The sequence below is a fragment of the Cariama cristata genome, unplaced genomic scaffold (genome assembly GCF_000690535.1).
Source record: "Cariama cristata isolate BGI_N322 unplaced genomic scaffold, ASM69053v1 scaffold6036, whole genome shotgun sequence".
Classification (NCBI taxonomy): Eukaryota; Metazoa; Chordata; class Aves; order Cariamiformes; family Cariamidae; genus Cariama; species Cariama cristata.
Genome location: NW_009623727.1, coordinates 60,463 through 81,921, shown reverse-complemented (window position 1 = coordinate 81,921; position 21,459 = coordinate 60,463). Strand labels below are relative to the sequence as shown.

Here is a 21,459-nt window from a genome sequence, read left to right as displayed (position 1 = left end):
CGTGTTTCTGTTCATAGGAGTTTGTAATTCATACTTAATAACAGAGGTGTGTTACATTGTGAGGGATTTGTTAAATAAAGCAATGTAAATGTGAATGAATAAATGTTCAAGTGCAAGTTTGATAAGTAGACCATAAAGAACAGAAAAATAATCTGTAAAGGAGAAAGATTTCTTTATAATAGTGATTGATTTTATATTTACTCTAGAGAGCGTGGTTTTTTCTGTCTACAAAAAGTTGTACTGCTTGCAGTTATCACGGAAGCAGGTTGCGTGCAGAATTACTGGCATTTTCTCACTGTCTGTCTGCCCTTTTTTGTTTTATATAGTCCACAGGAGAAACACCCACAACCCCAAAGCATACAAAGGACAACAGAGAGAGCTTCTTCCCAGTAACACCAGCCACACTGCATCCTACCCCAGTGAATCCAGACACTGTGACTCCTGAAAATCTCCTGAGACTGAGTGATCTGCATTCCAAATCCAAACCAGCCTCTTCTTCTTCATCCTCCTCCTCCTCAGCATCTTCTGTACCTCCATCCCAGGAGTCACACAGGGACACCGAGCATCTCCAGAGTCAAAATGCAGAGACTGCTCCCAGCATGAGTGATCTTGCACGTGGTAAGTCTAAAGGAGACAGAATGTTTTGGTCCTCTCTGATTGGTTTGCCAAGGCCTCACGGTGAGTCAGTACCTGAGTTCTGATTCTGTCGCATTTTCTAATCACTAGACCACATTCAAAAGGCTACACAAACAGAGATTTTTGTCTTGGTCCTGAATTGGGCACGTATGCATAATTAGTACATATTTTAATTACTAGAATCGATTAAAAGAGTGACCGCTCTCTATCTAATTTGCATGTGCAATCAAGGAATAGTAGCCTAAAAATAGTCATATGTTTTAAATAGAGAATTTCACTCTCTAGTAGCATAAAAAAATGTTTTATTGTCTTCAAAGGGGTAAGGATCTAGTTCTTTAAAATACCTTATATCTTAAAAAAAAAAGTTAGAAGTGATTGCAATGGAAATAAACTGGTGGACAGGCTACATCTGACTTACAAGTGCCTGATTAACATAATTAGATGCATAGCTATCACTTCCCTGTGTATGGGTGTGGAGATACATAACACTGAAAATTCCAAGATTCTACATGGTTCATAAAGTTAGTGTATCATCACTATTACTTTTCACATTTGAGAAAAGCAGCATCTGGTGGGACCGGAATGTTGGGAATATATTATTTATAGTCCTAGTATGGTTATGTGCAAGGTTAGAGTACAGAAAACGATTGAAGAAACTGAGCAAATGTTATTTATTCTATAGCACGATCATGTGATTTGTTTAGGATTGTGTTACGTACTTGGTCCTACACAGTTTGTCTAGCTGAGGAAAGAATTAAATAGGAATGCTATCTTTTTCTTTGCTGCTGTCATGGCAGGCTGACTTGTTAGCAGTAGTCAAAATCACTGTGCAGGGCAGTATTGATCCACTTTGGGGAATGAAGTATGACTAGACCCAATTTCAGACTTGCCTTGAGTGCCCAAAAGAGATGGTTGTGCTTATTTGTGGGACACTGCGCCTGTTAAGGTGGCAGAGCACCCTCCCATAGCCTGTACTTTCTTGCAACCTTAGCAGGAACACTGTCTGAAAAAGCATCTGCTGCTGCTTGTGCTCCCTCCATCTGTTCACAAGCTTGGGCCCTAACACTACTGACAAGATGCCATAAACAAATTCATAGGAGCCCAGATAAAAATTCATAGGAGCCCAGATAAAGTTATGAATGAACCATATACATTACAGGTATTGTGGAAAGTGAAGGATGAGGATACAGTGGAAATGGTGCTCAGATTTGTGAGAATTAATGGTGCATAATATTAATAATGAATAGACTCTGATCTAGTCTGGATGTTTTGTTAATGTGGTATTGTGAAGTTTCTAAAATTTTTGTCTGTATACTTCTGGTATTTAATTTCTTTGCATATATAATCAGGCTTGGCATCTGAATGCACGTAATTTTCTGAATTCGTCAGCAACGAAGAGCAAATTAGGGAGAAATCAGTTTTCCCAATTTGCTAATCTCTGAGTATGAGACAAAGTTGAAATCTAACATTCAATATTAGCAGTTGCTTTATAATCATCTAATTTTCCTTTTTCACAAATTTAGGGAGAGAATGTCTTGGGAGAGGAAGAAAGGAAAGGGGAGTGATAAGGAAGGAATGGCTTAGTCAATGTGTCAACCACGTTTGTTATTATCCTTATGAAGCTAAAGAATGGAGTTGCATGGTGTCATAAGATATCTTGGCAGGCTTGTTGAACAGGGAGTAATTCGAGTTTGTGCCTAGACAACAGGGGAGAGAAAAAATGAATCCTCTGAGAAGTTGCCCTACACTTAACTAAGGAGACTGGTGGGAATGACAGTGCAGATAAGAGCTCACACATTCTTTTCGTTTTCAAACAAAACTCACGAGTATTTCTGACGTGCTTTCGTCTTTGCAATTTCCCAGGCTACATTGCAGTGATTAGAATGTTTATTTTAATCTTTTTGCTTCCTAGGCTTAGTTAGGGTTGTAGAGTTACATATCGTTCTTTCATGCTTTCTGTACATCATCTTGGCTGAGGGAGATGGAGGGGTTACCTGCCTGAATTATACCCCTGAAACTGTGTCTGAAGATCAAGAGGCTCTCTCTGCAGAGCTTTCATTCCATGCAGGATGCGTGTGTTGTATCTGGCTTTCTGGCTCTTAGACCTACCTGACAGGTCATTTCTCTAGCTGAGAGACACACCGATTACTGCTGTGTCCTTTCTTTTTCTTTTTAATTCTCCTACCTCTGCATCCACCTCCTCTAAAATGAAGTATTTATAATTGTGTTACAACCCTTTTTCATCTGCCTTCCATTAGCTCTGTTTCTGTAAAAATTCCTCCCATTTTTAGGGTAATCTGTTTTCATCTTTTTTTGTCTCTTGTCACCTCTTCCTGTATCTATTTGTTCATGTGAAAGTATTCCACATCAGCGAGTATTAGCTGCAATTGTTTTCTGTGACTTCACCCAGAAAAAGGAATGGCTTTCCAAGCAATGTTGATGCCGTGCCACTCACTTCTGTAAATATTTAGTGAGATTTTGTCTAGTACATGACTAACTGGTACAGAATACAGCATGATGAAGTCCAGCAGCAAAGTGGTGATAGCGGTAGTTTCAGCACAAAAGCTTCCTACTTTTAGGCATAAATGTACATGGGACTATTAGCCTTTGCGGCTCAGCCTAGAATTTTCTCTGGGGAAACTAAAATAGGACAATTAAGATAAACCCTCTCCAGCTTGTCACGCTGTTCCAGTATTATACTGTTCTGAATTGCTGAAAAATCTTGACATTTTCTTCTTCACTGTCCTTATTCTAATAATGATTCTTATAAGGAATGAACAGGAGAACATTCACATCTGAGTTTTGATACCAAGAGGAGGTTTTTATACTTGGAATTATTTAAAGTTACGTATTTTGCTTAAAGTCAGCTATTTACCAAATTAGAATATAAAATCAGAGTAAAAAAGTAACACTTGCACCCTCCCCCCATTAAATTTTTGTCCATTTAAGACCTAAGCATTTCAGTGTAAAAACAAGGTCATGATATAGCTGTCCAAACTTAGGAATTCAGAGCTAAGGAAGACAATTCTTTCTGTATTGTAGAGGGAAGTTGCCCTCCATAAGCCATGTGAATACCCTACTGTAATTTCTGATGTTTGTTATCTAGGCACAACAGGGAAGGTAGAGGTGTAAGTGCATTTCAACCTATAGAACTTTTAGACTTGCAGAACGACAAGAAATAAATGCAAGTGAAGACAGTTGCATGGAAAGGTAAGTAGCACTGTAATAGTGAGCAATGAAGTCAAATTGTTTAAGTCTGTGTAGGCAGCAGCAGACTCCCTGAAAGACAGATGTTCAAAATAAAGAGGATTTTGAAGTGATAAGTCCTAAGAATTCAGTAATGATGTTATAATATGGCAGTTTATTCTGTAGACTTTTAACTGGGCATCCAAGTCATAAGAGTACTTTTAGGTGTAAAGATCTCTGTGTCTTCTGAGTTTACTTGTCATAAATTTCTAAAGACAAAACACGGATTTTAAGAGCCTGTAATTCAGTGTACTGAAAACTTTCTGCTTACACAAAATGCCCGAAGTATTTGGCCCTGTTGGCCATGCCTTATTTTAACTATGGATTTCAATTCAAACTTTCAGCTGTTTTTTGACCGACTGGATGTAGTGACATTCAACCCTCTTAACTGCAGTCAGGGTCTTAGGTGGTTTTTTTCTGGTGAAGTCAAAATCGTACTTTACAGCACAGAGTTGTTCTCAACTCATGGCTCAAAAAAAAGCTGGAACACAGAAGAGGTTAGACTGGGCAAGTACCTGTGGCCTCATGTGAGCCACCTTCATATTGCAGTTACCTGGCATGAGGGTTCTCTTAAACGCACATACTCTCCTACTGTTTTCTTGTGTCACTTGTATGCAACGTACTTTCATTACTTTCTCCTTCATTTCCCATGTTGACTTATCCTGGTTTTCAGCAGCTGTCTTCCTCAGTTCCTGAGGCTGAATTCCTCCAAGGCTTTAAAAACTCTTCTTCTTGTAACCCCACGCCTTCTTCTACCATCCTAGGGTAGAAGCTCCTATCCAGCTGTTAGTGACTGCACAGTTGCTAACAGAAATCAACCAGGCTGCCTTCAGCTAGCTCTGCATTTGCCCTCTCTGATCTCCTGCTGCTTCAGCCTCCTTGGCATAGATATTTTCACTTCCCCTTGTCTGATCCTTGCTTTTCATGAAGCTTTTTATTTTTCACAATGGGTGCACTCTGAAAACAACTTCACTGCTGGATGTCAGCAGGGGGTTTCCTGTTTGTGAATGACTTCGTAGTTCCTTTTTACATAGTGCTCAGGCAGTACCAGTCAGTCGTGTCGTCTTGTCTGCTCTTTGGAAGTATGCTGATTTGCTTTGATATTGCAACAAATTCATTCCAGAAGAGTTTTTCAGTACACTTAATGTCTCTTTCTGATCTTTATCCTTCAGATTTCTTAAGTTTTATTTATGCAATCCAACACTGTGCAGAAGATTCTTTGACATTAAAACTGTTGTTGTTCTTATATACCTGTTAGATCAGTAAGAACAAATAGAACAGGAGTGGTGGCTTCCCAGCTGTGGCCTGTGAGGTGATGGTACGTAGCCAGGGGTTTAGCGCAGTCTGGGCAGGTTTGTGGTCCAAGATGCTCTGTAGCCCCGTGCACCCTTAGATCCCACTGAAAATCCTGCAGAGTCACTGCCCTATAGATGTCTTCCACTAATGGAACCATTTTCTGGAGACCTTCTGTAAAAGAACATGGTAATGATGCTATAATGTTACGATATGTTTCAGTTTCACTAGTTTTAGATTACTGCCAGCAGCATAATATTTACATATATTCCTGCACAAATGAAGGCTGAAGAGAGATCTGGTTGTAAGCCTACTGCATAGGTATTGCTTTACTTACAAAGTTCTTAGAAAATTGTGGGGTGTCAGTATATTCCTTTAAGAGATTTTTCTAACAGCTGGTTTTGCTAATTTGCATTGCGCTTAGCTGGCTGTCAGGCCAAAGAAGAATGGAATACTGACCGAGAAGGAAAGGTCTCTATGACTTTCATTAGATAACTGGTACATAAAATTCAGCAGCAGTGGACTGCAAATGAGTGACCGTTACTGTCCACAGGTGCTACTATGTGATGCTCCCCAAATGATGTGTGCTTGCTGAGTCAGATATTAAAACGCAAGTACCAATTAGCTGCATTTTTATAATGCCATTTGAAAGTTCATGTAGTTGAATATCAAACTGTTGTCTCTTTGATTGAGGCCCATACTTTTTAATTGAAGTTTTGTTTTATTTTAGAAAGAGAGAGAGAAAGTTAGTATTGAACTTCAGGGCTTTTCTTTACCAACATGCATACCATCTTTCTGCACCTCCAGGAAACTTGGTAGTGGCAGGAGATGTTTTTGGACACAGAAGCTCCATTGTCTCTGCTGTTAGACTGGCCCCAGTGTGGCTGTTACAGGGACCTGGTAGCTTGGGAATTGGTATGGGCCAGGGACTATTTCCAGGAAGTACTTTCAGAGCAGCCACCTCTTTTAAGTTTTAATCGCATTAATGTTGTTCTCTGACAGCTGACCTCAGCACTAGGAAGCATTTTGGGGTTTGTCTGATATAATTGTACGGTAGACTCTCTGTTCAGGACCCTGATGATAAACATAGCGGTATGCCATATTACGGTGCAAACTTCAGTTCACCGGACTGCTTGAATTTCTTTCTTTTCAAGGGGCAATAGAACTTGCGTTTTGCAGCTTTTCACCTCCAAAATTACTCTGATGTTTAATTTTTAACACGTGGCTTTGTGTGTCAGCTTTGAATGTAATTTCCTGAATTTGGCATTTCAAGTCAAATGCTTATTTCTACAGCTATGACTTGGTAGTGGTTTTTTATAAATAAATTTCATGGCAGGATATTTGGAATGAATTTAAAGAAAGAAAATGTATAAGGAAAGGCTACCAAGTATACCTACCGCATCCTGTGATGATCTAAGTAGTCTCACTGCCTGCTGTGACGTACCTTGTGGCAGGTACAGTTTGAGGGCTGATGCCCCCATTATTTCTGTAGGTCAGCATCCTTAACCAAACTATGTTCAGCTGAACCATCTTGTGTTCCAGTGCAGTCTTTCCATTGATTTAGTAGCACAGTGTATGGGGAAACTCTGAGCTCCTTCAAATTCAAGCTTTCCATGGCCTTTGCAACTGCTGTACAGGGGAAAAAAGCTGTATTAATTCCCAGTACACTGGAGGGTGAGGCAAATGGAATACAGAAAATTAATTGTTTTCACATTAGCACTATTCTTTGGAAACGTGGTAGGTATTTACTCTACTGTGTCAGGGAGCAAAGGATCAGACCAGTTTCCATCTCCAAAAAGAAAATACCTACCTTGTATGGTAAATGAGTAACAGTCAGTTTGGTGAACAATTGCATGTGCTGTGGGTGGCCATTAAAATACAAAGTAAACCAGTTGTTACTGGGACTAGTAAAATAAGTATTTCCTAGTGTCTGAGGCACACATAATTCAATCCTTACTCTTTTGAAGTGGTTGGAAGGCAAGGTAGTACAGATTTGTTAAATCATAGTAATGTATTTTCAGGTTTTTTGTCTTGACACACAGAACTGCTGGGGAAGATGTTTTGTGGAGGGATGAAGGCAAGTGGTGCAAGTGCTGTATTTAAGCACTTGAAGCTGTTGTCTTTTCTTTCCTCCAAGCGTTTGCTTTTGAAATCATATTAGTATTCTGTCCTGGAGTTCAAAGCTCAGCTCCTTCCTTTTTTCTGTAATGAAACAATGTTTTGTGCATGCACTGTAAGTTGCTTGTATCCTTTAACATATCTGTGCTATACTACTTCAAAGTGCTTCCATCAGAAACTGGAAAACATTTTTTTCCAGGTGCTGGTCATATTTTCTGGGCTTGTCTTTCAGTTGTCATGTAATAGGTTTAGTGCATGACTAAAGGATTTTTTTAAATTCCACATAAAATGTTTTGTAACACTGTAATGTTAACGTCTTATACCTGACAGCATGACAAAATCAAATGATTAAGTGTACATTGCAGTGCAGAGAGACTAGAGCAGCTGTTCACTAGTTACAGTACTGCTTTTAAACTTTGTCCACATCTGCAAATTGCCAAGTGAATGTTTTTGGTGGTGTTATTTTTCATTTTATACACATCAGAATAGCACAGTAAATTGTCTCAGTATAAAAACGGTTGCAGGAGTTGTATAATCTGTATGTTTATAGTGTGTGGATATATGTATATAGTGTATTCTCTGTATAAAGAGACCGAGAGAGAGAATATTAACTGAGATGAAGTCATGAACCCAGGCGCCCGCTATAGGCATCTGCAAACACTGGTTACCCTGGCAACAAGTGGAAAGAGGTTGGAGAGGAAAGCTGGAGTAGGTTGTTGCATTGAATTGTTTTCAGCTTGTTTCTTCCTCACCAAAGCAGGGAGATGTTGAAAGGTATGATGTCCCTCTTTCTATATGTCTACTATTTTATATGTATTTAGACAGTTGTTGGGGAAAGGGAAGGCTAAAAAAAGTACTTGTAATTCAGCTTGATTGGAGACGGACTTTTCAATATAAATAATTATATGCATTACAAATCTGTGGCTTTCTTCTCTGTGCTTAATGTTTGTGCGTTGTGTTGTAAGGCGAGAGTGCTAAGTGGGTCTCTGGAGTACAGTACCTGTCCCATCTTCAGCCTGGAGACAAGTGACTATTGCACATTATGTCTTCAGAAACTGATTTGATTTTAAACTGAGTTTGTAGAGCTAATGTTTGAAAACCTGCCAGAACAGTACAAGTACTGGGTATTACCAAAAGATTTGTTAACTGATACTAAATCTGAGCTTCTGAACACCTTCAGAATGTGCTGTACTTATATTCTTGTGCTCTTCCGCTTGTGCAGGATATTATGGCTCATGAGTTAGTGGAGTCTTTACCTCCCTAGGGAAAGTTTTTATTAGAAAAACTAGGACATTATGTTCAGGGCTAACAGCATCTTCCATAAGACAAGTATCAAGATATTCTCTTCCGAAATCTGCTTTAGACAAATAATAGGAGATCCAACTGTGTGTTTCTTCTTGATTATCCTTCCCTCTTTTGCCCTTTTTGTCTGTGATGAAAAAAGATACAATAAATATCTGTGCACTATATTAAAGTATAAATAGTATCAATTGTGATATATACAACTGAAACAACCAATTCTTGTCATTTTCAAGAATTTTAAAAAATATTTTGTTCATTAACTTTATTTTTAACTTAGAAATAATGCCACTATACTGACTATTACAAAAAAGAAAAAAAAAGGAGAACAAATTGCACCATGCTAAAAGAATAAAGTGTATGACCCATTCAGGGGATAGAAATTCAGTCACTTTGTAACATCTCTGACAGCAAAGGATTGATTAACAGGCAGTGGTTCTTGATTTCTCATGTACTGAAAAAGACAGCCTAATAGAATATTAACAAGTGTTGTTTCCAGAAGTGCAGTGATAGAAATACACAGTGTGCCAGACTCCTGCCCTTTCATTTCCATTCACTTCTACGTGAAAAAGGGCTGACATATAATTTTATTCAAATTAAATCTAATTTTACTACACTATAAAACTGGATCATCAAAATTTAACAAAACCAAATATGATATGGAAAATGGAGATGCATGTGAGCATGCTGATTGCTTATAAAGCAACACAGACTGATAACAGTCTTGTAGCATCTTCCTAGAAATAGGCTACTCAAAAGAGCTTTTGTGAGTGGGACATAATTTAGTTAAAATAAAGCACAGCAAATCAGCTTAAGCAATGATGTATCTTATAATTAAACAAAGATTATAATCAGCAGAAGAGGTGGAGTTCTGTCATTAAACAATAATGCAAATTGGAGCTCTTATTCTGAATGGTGAACTAGTAAGTGCCTAATGCAATTTAGCAGTTGAGTATCTATGAAACTGCTGTCAGTTAGCAGTATAGTTGGGGCTGTAGGATTTGCAGTTTATTTGTATATAGTATTGTATCTGCTAAATTACTGCTTTGTATTCTTGGTTAATAAGCGGATAAGAAAGATTCTGTTAGTACTTACCCTAGATACTTAAGACTGTGATTCTGGAGTGTTGGAGTAATTTTAAAAGGAGTTGACTTTTTGGCTGTCTTGTAGGGTAATCTTCTGAAATCATCATTTTCATCTTGCTTTCCTTCAAATGTTGAAGTAATGTTTCTTCCTGTCTTTTGATCAAGTGTCTTGTAGCCATTTCAGTGTGGGAGTCTTCTGGGTTTAGACTACAGCTTATCATCAAGATGCTAGCAGTGTGATGGGATATGTGTATATTGGCTTCAGGCCATGTTAGGGCTGATCCTCCTTTGTACAGTCTCTTGTACTTTGTCAGCATGTGGTTAAATCGTACGTGTATCTGGTATAAAGGGCAGGCAAATACGCAAAATGATCCTTCAGCTATCCTCTGCTTCTTAAATAGGGAAACAATGAATTATGATTTTCCTAGTCAAGATTCCTGTACTTAAGTACTTCCTTCTGTGGTGTTTTTAAGCTGATTTGGTCTATTTCCATCTACAATACATGTATAGATGCAACTATTATTTTCCTACTTCCAGTGCTGTATTTTGAAGTATCCATAGAGAAATGTGCAAGAGAGTGCTGAGAATGAGAATGACATTCTTCTGCATTAGACCTTTCCGTTTTGTGCTCGATAGTGAGTGGAACATCACAGAACAGAAGCTGCCTGTGATTTGTGCTGTAGTGTGTGACCTTTCCTTTTCGGGAACTATTGGAGAATTCTCTACAAGCAAACTCGTTTATCCTAAGGCTTATATTGGCTATCAGCTACAAGTTTAGATGATGGGTTCTTTTTTTTACCAGTGAAAATTAGTGGATGAAAGAACTTACAGCCTGCTTTGGTAAGCCTTTTTTTGTACAAATTACTCAAGAACCCTAGAAAATCTAATTCATTAAAGAAGTTGCGTCTTTCAAGCTGCATTGATCTGACTTTTACCAAGCTGTTAAGCTGTAATGTTGTCTTAAGCATTTTCTGCAAGGGGAACTCTGGTACAGAAGAATATTACCATGGTAAATTCCAGGTTCTTATCTACATTGATGAAGATGGAGAAGTGTTTTCAGCACTTGAGGGGGTGGGAGTATTTTTCCAACGAGGAAAAGTTGAAATATATATTCCTTTTTAAGACATCACACTGTCAAAATCCTAAATTAATTTAGAGCATGGACATATAAAGAATTTTAGAGCAAGTTAGACTGTGAATATACGTTGCATCTGCTGATCTGCGTAAATATAAGGTGATTCAAATTATACTAGACAGCCCTTTGTTTTTGAAGGCTATCTTCATTTTTATCAGAGAATAAGCGCTTGTTTGTGTGTCCATAGCCTTGAAAGGCTTGCTGCCGTTTCAGTTTGCCCTTCCCAGAAAAGGCACCAGTAGCTCTCAGTAATTCAGTGAAAATTATTCCTGTTATGTACAATATGCAGCTCAGTGTGTAAGAAAACTGGTTTAACACTACGTTAATTTAAAAGCAGATATAGCTGGTATGTAATAAAGAGATTGTGCACACACATACATGGATTCTGAGTTACAAGCATCCCAAGTTCTGGAACAGCAGAAGGTGGGAATTTCAGACTAATGTATTTCTAGAGGTACGGTGGACATATCAGTGAAAAGCAGGCATTTAGTGTAACTTGATATTGGTTTCATAAAAACCAGATTTGGCCTTGTTACTGAGTGTTCACAGTAATTAATCTTACTTACCAGTGAGCTGCACTTCAGTGTAGCATGTACCTGTGCTTGTAGATCAGAGGGGGACCCATCGATCACAGCTGGCTCATCATTAAGGGTGATGGATTTTGCTCTGCCTGTGTGGCAGGTGTTTCAGCCCTCACATCTCCAAAGGAGAATGGTTGGTTGCATGTGTTTTTCTTGCAGATGTGCAGAGATAACAATGTCATACACAAAAAATTTTTTCTTTTGCTTTTTAAATGACATTGACTTTTCTTTAAGAGTTCGGATTGATGGCAGCAACTATGAAAAAGTGGGTATTGCCATCTTAGCTTGCCAATATTTAATTTCACTCAGTCACGTTATGGTTTAGAAATAGATCAAGGATTAAAAAGAAATTTCTACCAGTTGGTTAGACAGCAAAAGGATTGAGGCCTAGGGATTAGGATGTCTCTTAATCTGTTCATTGTATTTCATTACTAAAGAGGAAGAAGAGCTTGAAGTGCCTTTGGAGGGGCTTGGATTTCAGCAACAGGAGTCACGACTTTGTCAGCAGATGAAAATGGCTACTGTTGCACCATCACCAGAGCCTGTGTGCTGGCAAGTGGAATCGGTGACCAACACAAATTCAGGACATGTTTGTACCCAAGGTAGGAGCTTTCTGTGCTTCAGAGAATTCTGAAAATGGGTGGTTAGCCACGGATCAGTCTGTAGGGATTGATTGATTGGATGGTTGTGATTCATATTCCTCAGTTTCTCTGCCTGCCTTCCAGTCAAGTATTCCAGAGTTCAATTTCCTGGCAATCTCCCAGCTTCCTGGGAACGTACCTTGTCATCCCTTAATGGTTATTCTTTTTGGTGCGTGACTCACATGCTAAATACCGTGGCAGCAAAGCCAAATACAAAACCTCCCAGTACCAGACTATCATGCTACATAGTTTGTGTGTCCTTTAAAGTAACATTTTTCTTTTAATTGAAATTTTAATGGCGCAATAGGACAGCACTTTGGATTACGCTGTTGGAATATTTAGCAGAGGGAAACAATTTTTCACAAAACCTGACTCAGTCTGAGTACACAGAAAAAAAACAGCGTTACAGCAGTTAATGCTTTCTATCCCTCCTCTGCCCCCTTCCCAAGAGAAGTAGGAGTTAGTGTTTTAACTGAAAAAAATGTAAAACTTGATATTTCAGGTGGGCATAATCTATATACTCGTCTTTGGGGTATCTCATTTTTCCTTATTTGTCAGAGGCAGATTATTTGGTGTGTGATTACTGCAGCATTCCTGGTACTCTACTCTGAAATGATTGGCTACCCATGGAGATGGTCACTGACCTTGATGGAAAGCCATGCCTCATCTGTTGTGGCAGTTCTTACATTCTTGTGTACAGTTGAGGACATACCATTCAATTTTACATCCTTAGTAGTTAGTTCTACTGATTGTTGTTTTTCAGGATAGCATCAGGAAGCTGGCAGTTTATTTTGCTGTGTTTAAGCAGCCATGTCAGTTCCAGAAATCTGCAAGACATGGATTTGACAAAACTGAATCTGAAAAAATGTATATGAACACCTATCATTATTATCAGTCTGAGATAGACTCCGGTGTTTTCATTCACGTAACTTAAAATAGTTTTGACTCCGTATTAAGGCAGCATTATTAGTAAGAAATCAAGAAATCTCTTTTAACAGATTCTCTCTTTAACGTGAAAGCATTGTCGTCTTCTGGTTATTGTTGTGTATATATTATTTTGCAGTGTAATAGTGCTTAGGGAAGGGCTGGATCCCTCTTACATCATGAGATGAGCCCTCTCTGAGCAAGTTTGCATTGTAAAGACCACAAGCTGAGGCACTTGGGAAGTATGTGCAAATGACACTAACTAGTGTGGGAGACCGTGGCATGACTGCACCAAGGAGGTTTTTATGGCAGGATTTGAAGAGAGTAATGAGGAAATTTTGACAGGTGTTATCATATATCTTTCCTAAATTGTTGAGGAGTTGCTATATCAATAATTAAAGAGGCAATGCTATGGTGGAGGAAACGAAGACTCTTAAGTAAAGTTAAGTAGCTTTATTTATTGCATTACAGAATGGAGAGGCAGTTAGAGAATGCAAAGATGATTGCATCTGAAACGAAGTGGGAAAATAGTGTTTGTAGTAGCCTTCTAACTAGGTGTGGGTGGGCCAGTGCTACACTGCCACTTGACATGCTTGTTCAGGTTGAGTTTCTGCTGTCCACTAAGATTTTTTTATTTTTTTTTAAATTATTACTGGTTCATTATAGAATCTTGAAGCACTTCCTTCTTCTGTTTCTGAGCGTTAATTAAAGCAAGGCTTGAAGAAAGGCCTTTTGAGCTAGCCATATGTCTAACAATCAACTGTTCCCTCTTCTTTGACATCTGAAATCCTAGATAGCTTCCTAACATGTTTTTTCTTATTATTTTCTGTTTAGCCTCCAGTTCCAAGCCTGAACTCAGCTCCAGTTCACAGACTTTGGGAAGTCAGCAGAACAAGACAGATGGCACTCGAGTAAAAACTCGCATTCTGCCCAACATGCCAAAGCTTTTCATACCTTCATCTGTCACCAAATTTCCACCTGAGATCACTGTCACTCCACCCACTCCCACCCTCCTTTCTCCAAAGGGCAGCATTTCAGAAGAGACCAAGCAAAAATTAAAGGTAATAAAAGGGAAACTGTAATTTTTTAGATTACTGTTTTTGTCTTAATTCTCCCCTCAGTAAAATACTTGTATGAAAGCAACAGTGAGCAACAGTTCCTGTCCCCAGTCCATAACCAGAGATATAGTATAAGTAGTGGAAGAAGATGCTAGCTGTTATCAGCAGGAGCCAGTTTTTAAGGACTGGCAAAATACTGGCCAGGGGTGAAATCATACCTATCCTAGTCCTTACCCCTTTTCTGAGGAAATTAGAAAGAATTACAAAAGTGGGTGAAGGAGCTAGCACAACCATTGCAGTTCTTAGGTTAGTGGAAGCTACCAGAATATTAACTGTGGGGAAGCCTACTGGTAAATGTTATGTTGTTTCACATTAGGACGGCAAATCTTTTATAGAAGTAAGAGAGCTATTGAATATGAAGGAATAGCAACCAGTTGGCTTTTATCCCTGTGATTATGGGTTTATCCTGACTATTTAGCAATATATTCTCTCTCTCTCTTTTTGGGATCAGTCTGCTATTTTGTCTGCCCAGTCTGCAGCGAATGTAAAGAAGGAGAGCCTTTGTCAGCCAGCTTTGGAAATCTTAGAGACCTCAAGCCAGGAGTCCTCACTGGAAAGTGATACTGATGAAGATGATGACTACATGGACATATGAATGAATTCTGGCCATCATCAACACCAACCATATAACCATTCTTCTTGTTGCCAGCATCTCCAGCAGTTGAAGCATCTTCGTTGGCATTACTCTCCATTTAATTGGCACATCATTGTGTTTTTCACTTTCATTACCTTTATCACCACTACCACTTGTATTGCCTTCAAAATCTTCGCCATTCTCCCCATCATGGTGCTTGACGGAAAGAATGATTGTTTACCAGGCAGTTAGTTAATTTGGACCACGCTGTCACCTTTAGCTGCAGTAAACACAAGGATGTTTTGAGCTGCAAGTCGTATCTCTGCTGTTCCTGCTGCTTCAAACCAGAGCCTTGGGAGTCACTCCAGTAGCTCTTTTCTATAGCATTTTCTTCCTTTTAATTGTCTTTTTGCATTTTCCCCACTAGTTAAGTTTTTCTCCCAGTAATTCAGCAACCTAATGTCTGTCTAGCCATGCCACGATTAGTCCAACAGCCCTTTTTAAGGTGAATGGTGTAGGAAAAATTTGCTGAGCTGCTGAAGCTTGTGATTGCATCAAGAAAGTCTGTGACTTTGTCGTGGGGTAAGAAGGGTGAGCTGAGAGTCTGTTAGCTCCTTGACACTGCTGGGTGCTTTGTTGGAATTTGACTCGGTGACAATAGGCAAAGAACCAGCTTTTCCAGGCATGGAAGTTGGCCTCCTGTTTGTGCTCATTTCACACCAATGTATGAGGTCCAGCAAAAATTATCTACCTGAATGTTGGCTTAAAGAACTGATCTTTCCAGAATTGTCTTACAGTCCTTTCTCTTCTAATGCCTTGGACAAGCATTTTGAATTGGGGGCTAGATGATACTTTTATGGTGGTATTGAAAAAACTTGAAAGATTTCAATACCATTTCAGTAATGTCTGTTTTTTACAGAACGACACGAAAGGGTGTTTTTTTATCTATCTGCAGAGGGACTGCTCACTGTTATTTATATGAGAAAATAATGGTAACAAAGATAATTTTTTTTTCTACTGAATGTTAACTTTGTAAAATAATGAATGCAAACTGTGCAAAAAAAAAAGTCACACACTATATATACACATGCGTTCGCCCACACACACATATATATATGTGTATGTACATATATATATGTATGTATATGAAAAAATGCATACAGCTTGCAATGCCGGATTTCTTTGTGTTTGGGGGAGGTGGTTTTCTGTAAAATGCAGAGCTTTGTATAAACTTTTGGGTTGTTTTCTAATAAAGTTGAAATGTACTGTTGTCTCTGTTCATCCGAGAGGGCAGTGTACCATGGTTCTGGAAAAAGTGCTCCTCCTCCCTTCCTTTTATTTCTTGGGTAAGAAAGTAGTGGAGGAAGGGGGGTGGGGAGAAGCCTCTTCGTTTTCTGAAGACTGCCAGAGCTCTTTGGATGGGTTTGGCCTTGTGTGACCCAGAACCCAGGTCAACCAGTGTGGCCAAGGTTGCCTGCAGCGGGTTCTCTTCCCCACCAAGATGTGATCTGAATTCTTTTTCACTTATCGGAGTATCTTGGAATGCTGATGCACAACATAAGGGGGAAGACAACACATGGTAAACAGGATTGCACAGAATATTTGGCTGTACAAATTAGCATTTAATCCACTATTACAGTGATTGCTCTCGTTCACTGTAAGGATGGTAAATGGACCATGGATAAAAAGAAGCGGCATCAAACTTCGTATTGCATGTTTATTCTCATATTCTAGTTCGGTTGTTTTGAACAAAATGTAATTTATAAGCAAGTGAGCATGTCCATTTTAAGCACATTGGCAACTGTTCATGTGACTAGTCCACTTACTACAAGTGATAGGTAAGCTGGATGCAACTGATGTGGAAAGATCAGGTAACTGAATGGTAAAAGCAAATGGGTATTTTCCGGAGTAATGTGTTTTCAGTGTTTACTCTTTAATTTGGCGTAAGTTAGTAAAAAGGAGTGTATAGCAAACTATATAGTCATTGACTGGTAATGGGCTCAGGTTGCTTTAGATAATCAGGCATGATCTTTGGTTTTTTAGAAGATAGCACAGGAAAAGAGAAGTCAGCTTCTTATGAGAAATGGAACGCTACTTGGATGGTAGTTCTGAAAAGGGCTCGCTCACCCAAATAGAATAGACTACATAGGATTTTTGGCTCATGTGTATGCTGAAATGTATGGCTAACTTTAAGATCACATTTAAATTCTTAAATCTGCACTTCTAGTGTGGGTTTGATATATGAAGATAGAGCATTTGATTTTCTTAATTGAATCTGGTCACTGAAAATGGTTGTTTCCCTTTACTATTCTTAAGGATTCCTTGGCATTAGGCGTTTTGCCTTTTTTTTTTTTTTTTTTTTCCCTTCAGAACTTACAGAAATGCCTGATCTTGAGCTTTCTTTTGACTTCTAGTCCTGCTTTTTCAGAAGGATTTAATTTTTTCTTGGTTAAGGAGAGCTAGAACAGTAAGCGAGACTGTTCCTGTCAGCAGAGCGAGCTGAACTTTGCTGATCTGCTGTAAACTCATTTTAATCCTCAAACTACACAACTGTGCAGCTTGCTTTATCCTATATTCAGAACTCTTACCTGTTTTTCCTTTTTATTTTTTTTTTTTTAATTTATTATCTTTTATTCCCATTATGCTCTTGGGTAGCTCAAGGACATTTTCTCAAGAAGTTACTGAGACTGAACTGCACAGGCCACCTCCTTCAAATCTTGCCCTTCTGCTCATGACTGAATAGTGTGTTGCTCAGCTGTGGGCCATCTCCCACAATGGGTAGTACTGCTGATGTATGCTAAAGGAGCCCTTCTTCTCTAGGCGTGAAATCGTCTCGCTGTAAGTACAGTTTATGTGGTTCTTCAGTTCAAGGGGCTGTATTCTGGAGTGAAGATGCCAGTATCCCTGTATGCATTGATGTACAATGTTTGTCTGAAGCACCATCCCTAAAGGTACTTGGAGCAAGAACTTCAGATCCTTACAAACAGAAGTTTTCACTTAATACGGCATCTTCTGAAGAGTGGCAATATAATTTTGTGGAATTTTCAAGAAAAAAAAAGCATTATGGTAAAACTTCAGTTAGCTATGAGTTTACTTGAAGTAATTTATTTCAGTCTAAACCTAGTTGGAAAAGCTTGAAATCGAAGTATAGGCAAGGTGCAGCTTACCAAGTTGTGTATTAAATGTAAACACAAATCTGTCTTCAGGATTTACTGGGTAACCGTTGCTTTTGAAATGTCAGTGTTCCCAGATGTCTTTTTAATGCACCAGACAAATAAATGGCAGCTACTGAAGTATATTGCTTTTGTATTTGTTTGGTTTGGTTTGGTTTTTCCTTGTGAAGCTACAGGGACAGGAATGTCTGGTGCCTAAAGTAAACTGAAAGGTAAGTTCAAGGTAAGGTTTGTGAACAAGTGGGTTGAGGGAGAGGCTTTTCCTTCTCCCCCTGCGCAGTAATTGATTAAAAAGCAAATCCTTTTGGCTGCTGAAAAGCCAAACTGTTACGACTTCCAGGCAAATAACAAAAACATTTTTGTTCCAAAGCAAATGGAAAAAGAAACATTTTGAATCGGATGTTGAGAGTAATTTGTGGATAGTTGATACACTTTCTGTGCGGTTACTGGGCGTTGTTTTTACACCTAGTAAGGTTATCTTCCACTGGTCACCATTGTTAAAATGTCTGGTACTGGGATTTGGGTGTGTTTAATGCAATTACATTTCCTGGCACAAGAATTATATAATCTATGTATAGTTAAGACAACTAAGAATTCGTCCCTCTGAGGCAGACACTAGTGTTTTACTAAGACTTAATTTTGTTGGGCACAGCTGGCATTAGTGGCTTCTGCCCACCGTCTGAAAAATGCTGTTCTTCAGAAGTTAATAATGTTTCATTGCACAACCAAAATACTGAATCAAGGAAGATAGCGAGTATCTTCCTTAATTTTATCATGTACTAGGATTTGTCAGTTGTTGTGTCTTGAGGGGCGGAGGGTGGTAATTGGAATGAGATGTCCTCATGAATAATGAAATTAATGTCTTTTTCAGCCAAAATAAACACCATATGGTGAGGGAGAAGGGGACCAGGAAAAGATGCGGAAGGCATGGCAGCCCAAGCTGATTAGGAGACAAAATGGACTGAATGGAAACAGAGGGGCCAGGTGAGAACAGACCCTGAATGGAAACAGAGGGGCCAGGTGAGAATAGATGTAAGTCTTGCCATCCAGCGTGGGATCACACCATTGTTTTAAATTCAGTTGTCTGGTTTTGGCAGTGGTGTTGGTATTTCAATGAAGGTGAAAAATCTGTGGTGTACGTAGCTTGTGTGTACAGTGTTATACAGTAAGCATAGCTCATTTCTCTTCCTGCAGATGCTTGTCATATCTTTTAAAGGAAAAGATGGCAGGTTAAATGTGATGCTCAGAAGAAAAAGCAGCAAACGTGAATTTTGCGATTTCTTACTTAGTCCTGTAAAGCTGGGATGAAGCAGCTTTGTTGTTGCAGTTGAAGATGATGGTAAGAACGTCAGTGTAGGTGTTGAGTGTTAATTGCCATCTTTCCCTTTCTTCTAGCTGATGACTAGGAATCCACTAATGCTAAGCTTTGAAGCACGTGTCAGGATTTTGGGAGTAACCTTGGGGTATTCTACCACAGGCTGTACCACCCCAAGTTATGGCTTTGCGAGAACTTCCCTGTGGGACTCTCGGCTGTTGTTGCAGGGCGCAGTGCGACAGGTAGCATTGCGAAGGGTAACAGACCAGCATCGGAGGCTTGTTGGCTCCTGGAGGACAACCTACCGTCACTTGAATGGCTTGCTCATGTTAATACTTAAGAGACTCCAGGCAAATCTCACCAGAGATTTAAAGACACATCTCTCCTTGGGTAGACATTTGTGTTCCTGCTGCCATTTATCTAATGGATGTATGAGGATGACACCCATCAGCAAACCCTTGTTAGCCAACTCCAGAACTCCTATTCCACAGTCTTCAAAGCTGTCTTAGAGCTCCCCAGCCTCTGCACAGCTTTGTTCAGATAACGTGGGTATCTTGCTGCCTGTGGATTTCTTTTGGCCACAGGTGACCCCTAAAAAAGAGTTGGGGCCTTAGAGACTGTATATGGAACATGCACATTTGTTTGATTTCCCCTCCAGCCCCCCATACTACCCACAAGCCATCTATACCAAGCACACACAAGCTGTTTGCCATGTCTTTAGGAATTCGATGCTTGCAGAGGCTCCGATGCAGGCTCACGTTGCAACCTTGCAATGCTTGGATGCAACAGCGCAGTAGCTACGGATATCAAGGGACTTTTGTGTATATTATCTCAAAAATATTTTATATCCTATGGATAGATTTATCCCTAATAAAACGTCATGTATGAATAAGAACAAGGCATGTAGCAGGTCTGGCTGGAATCCCTCTGTATAGCCATGTGCCCAAAGTTCATCCCATGTGGTTTGGGACCTACGCTGCCTGCTCTGGCAGCACTAGAGGGGGCCCTAGGACAGAGAAGAAAAAGGGGAAAAAAAGGGAAAAAAAGGGGAAGAAGGGAAAAAACCAAACCCCACCCCAAACCCTAAAATGGATGACCACCATCTATCTTCTGAAAGACTAATTTACATTGCTGGTTTTGACCTCACTTATTTCTAAGGACCTTCTGCTGCTGTACCGTATGTCCTTTTCATAATGTATAGTCTGATTCAAAGCAGAGGGAATGAGAATCCTCCTAGCCTGTTTACAGGATTCTGTCTCATGTTCCTGGCCACAGAAGAAGAAGAAAAAAAAGCAAACTCGCTTTGTTACCATTAATATTGCAACTTAGCAGGAAAACGGATGCGCTGTATACTTGCTTTTCACAAGAAATCTATTTGCCCCACAACTATGGTTTGGTTTGTTTTGTTTTTTTTAAAATTCTGCTGTAAAAAGTCTACTGGGCGTTTTCCATTTTCTTAATATGCAGCATATTATAATGGGGGAGAGGAAGAGCATCTTTGACAGTTAATCTTGTTTAAAAGGACTCAAATAATGCTTTCAACTTCATCAGTATAAATCCTGATTAATTCAGTCTTAGTTCATCGCAGTGGCGTGGGGTTTGTACCAGTGTAAGTGAGCCCAAGAGTAGGTGACAAACATGCAAGTCGAGGATCTGTAAAACTGTTTTGAGATAGTTTTGTTAAAGTAAGATTCTAATTAGGGACAAAAAACGTGTATGAAAAAGATGGAAGAAATATGTAGTTTTCAAGCTTGGAAAAGATCTTGTATAACAATCCGTGTTACCTAAAGTAGCCCGGAGGTCAGACCGCGGGCTGTGGTCATCTGGCAGAAAGGCACATGAGAGGGGATAGTGAGGGGGAGCGGAGGCCGCAAACTGCCTGCAGAATCAGAAAAACAAAGTCACTTCTACCAAGAGGAAAAGGAAAATCAAACTTCTGCCTGCCTTTAAGGTTTATCTGTGCAATTAAATGATTGTGTGTATAGCTTGGTACAAAAACATTCAATTTATATAATCCCAGTGGGAGGAGCGCCTCACAATGCCCCTCTAAGTACATTGTCTTATTGAAGGAAACTGCCGATCTAAAACCAAGTCAACATATATGGTAAAAAGTGGGTCTTACTCTCGGATTAGACACGGATATCCCCCTCTCAAATTTTATTTCTCAGCCTTTTTTTTTTTCTCTGCCTTCTCTTTCAGAGACACTACAAACAAAAGCGCATCCCAGCATAAATGGAATAAAACCAAATTTCATCTATGGTATAAGCATATAAGAACCACATTGGAATGGTATTCACTTAATTTCAGTTAGAGTGATATTA

The 21,459-nt window shown here is 39.3% G+C and overlaps 1 protein-coding gene across 1 annotated transcript in view; it reads left to right on the top strand.

Moving 5' to 3' along the window:
* The window catches only part of LOC104163757 (calcineurin-binding protein cabin-1-like), a 35,753-nt gene extending 19,840 nt beyond the window's left edge, over positions 1 to 15,913 (top strand). Inside the window, exons 6-9 of the mRNA XM_009702867.1 lie at positions 327 to 618; positions 11,831 to 11,995; positions 13,793 to 14,019; positions 14,528 to 15,913. Coding sequence (XP_009701169.1) covers positions 327 to 618; positions 11,831 to 11,995; positions 13,793 to 14,019; positions 14,528 to 14,671 — 828 coding nt within the window. The 3' untranslated portion in view covers positions 14,672 to 15,913. The remainder of the gene's footprint in view (positions 1 to 326; positions 619 to 11,830; positions 11,996 to 13,792; positions 14,020 to 14,527) is intronic.
* Positions 15,914 to 21,459: the final 5,546 nt, after the last annotated feature.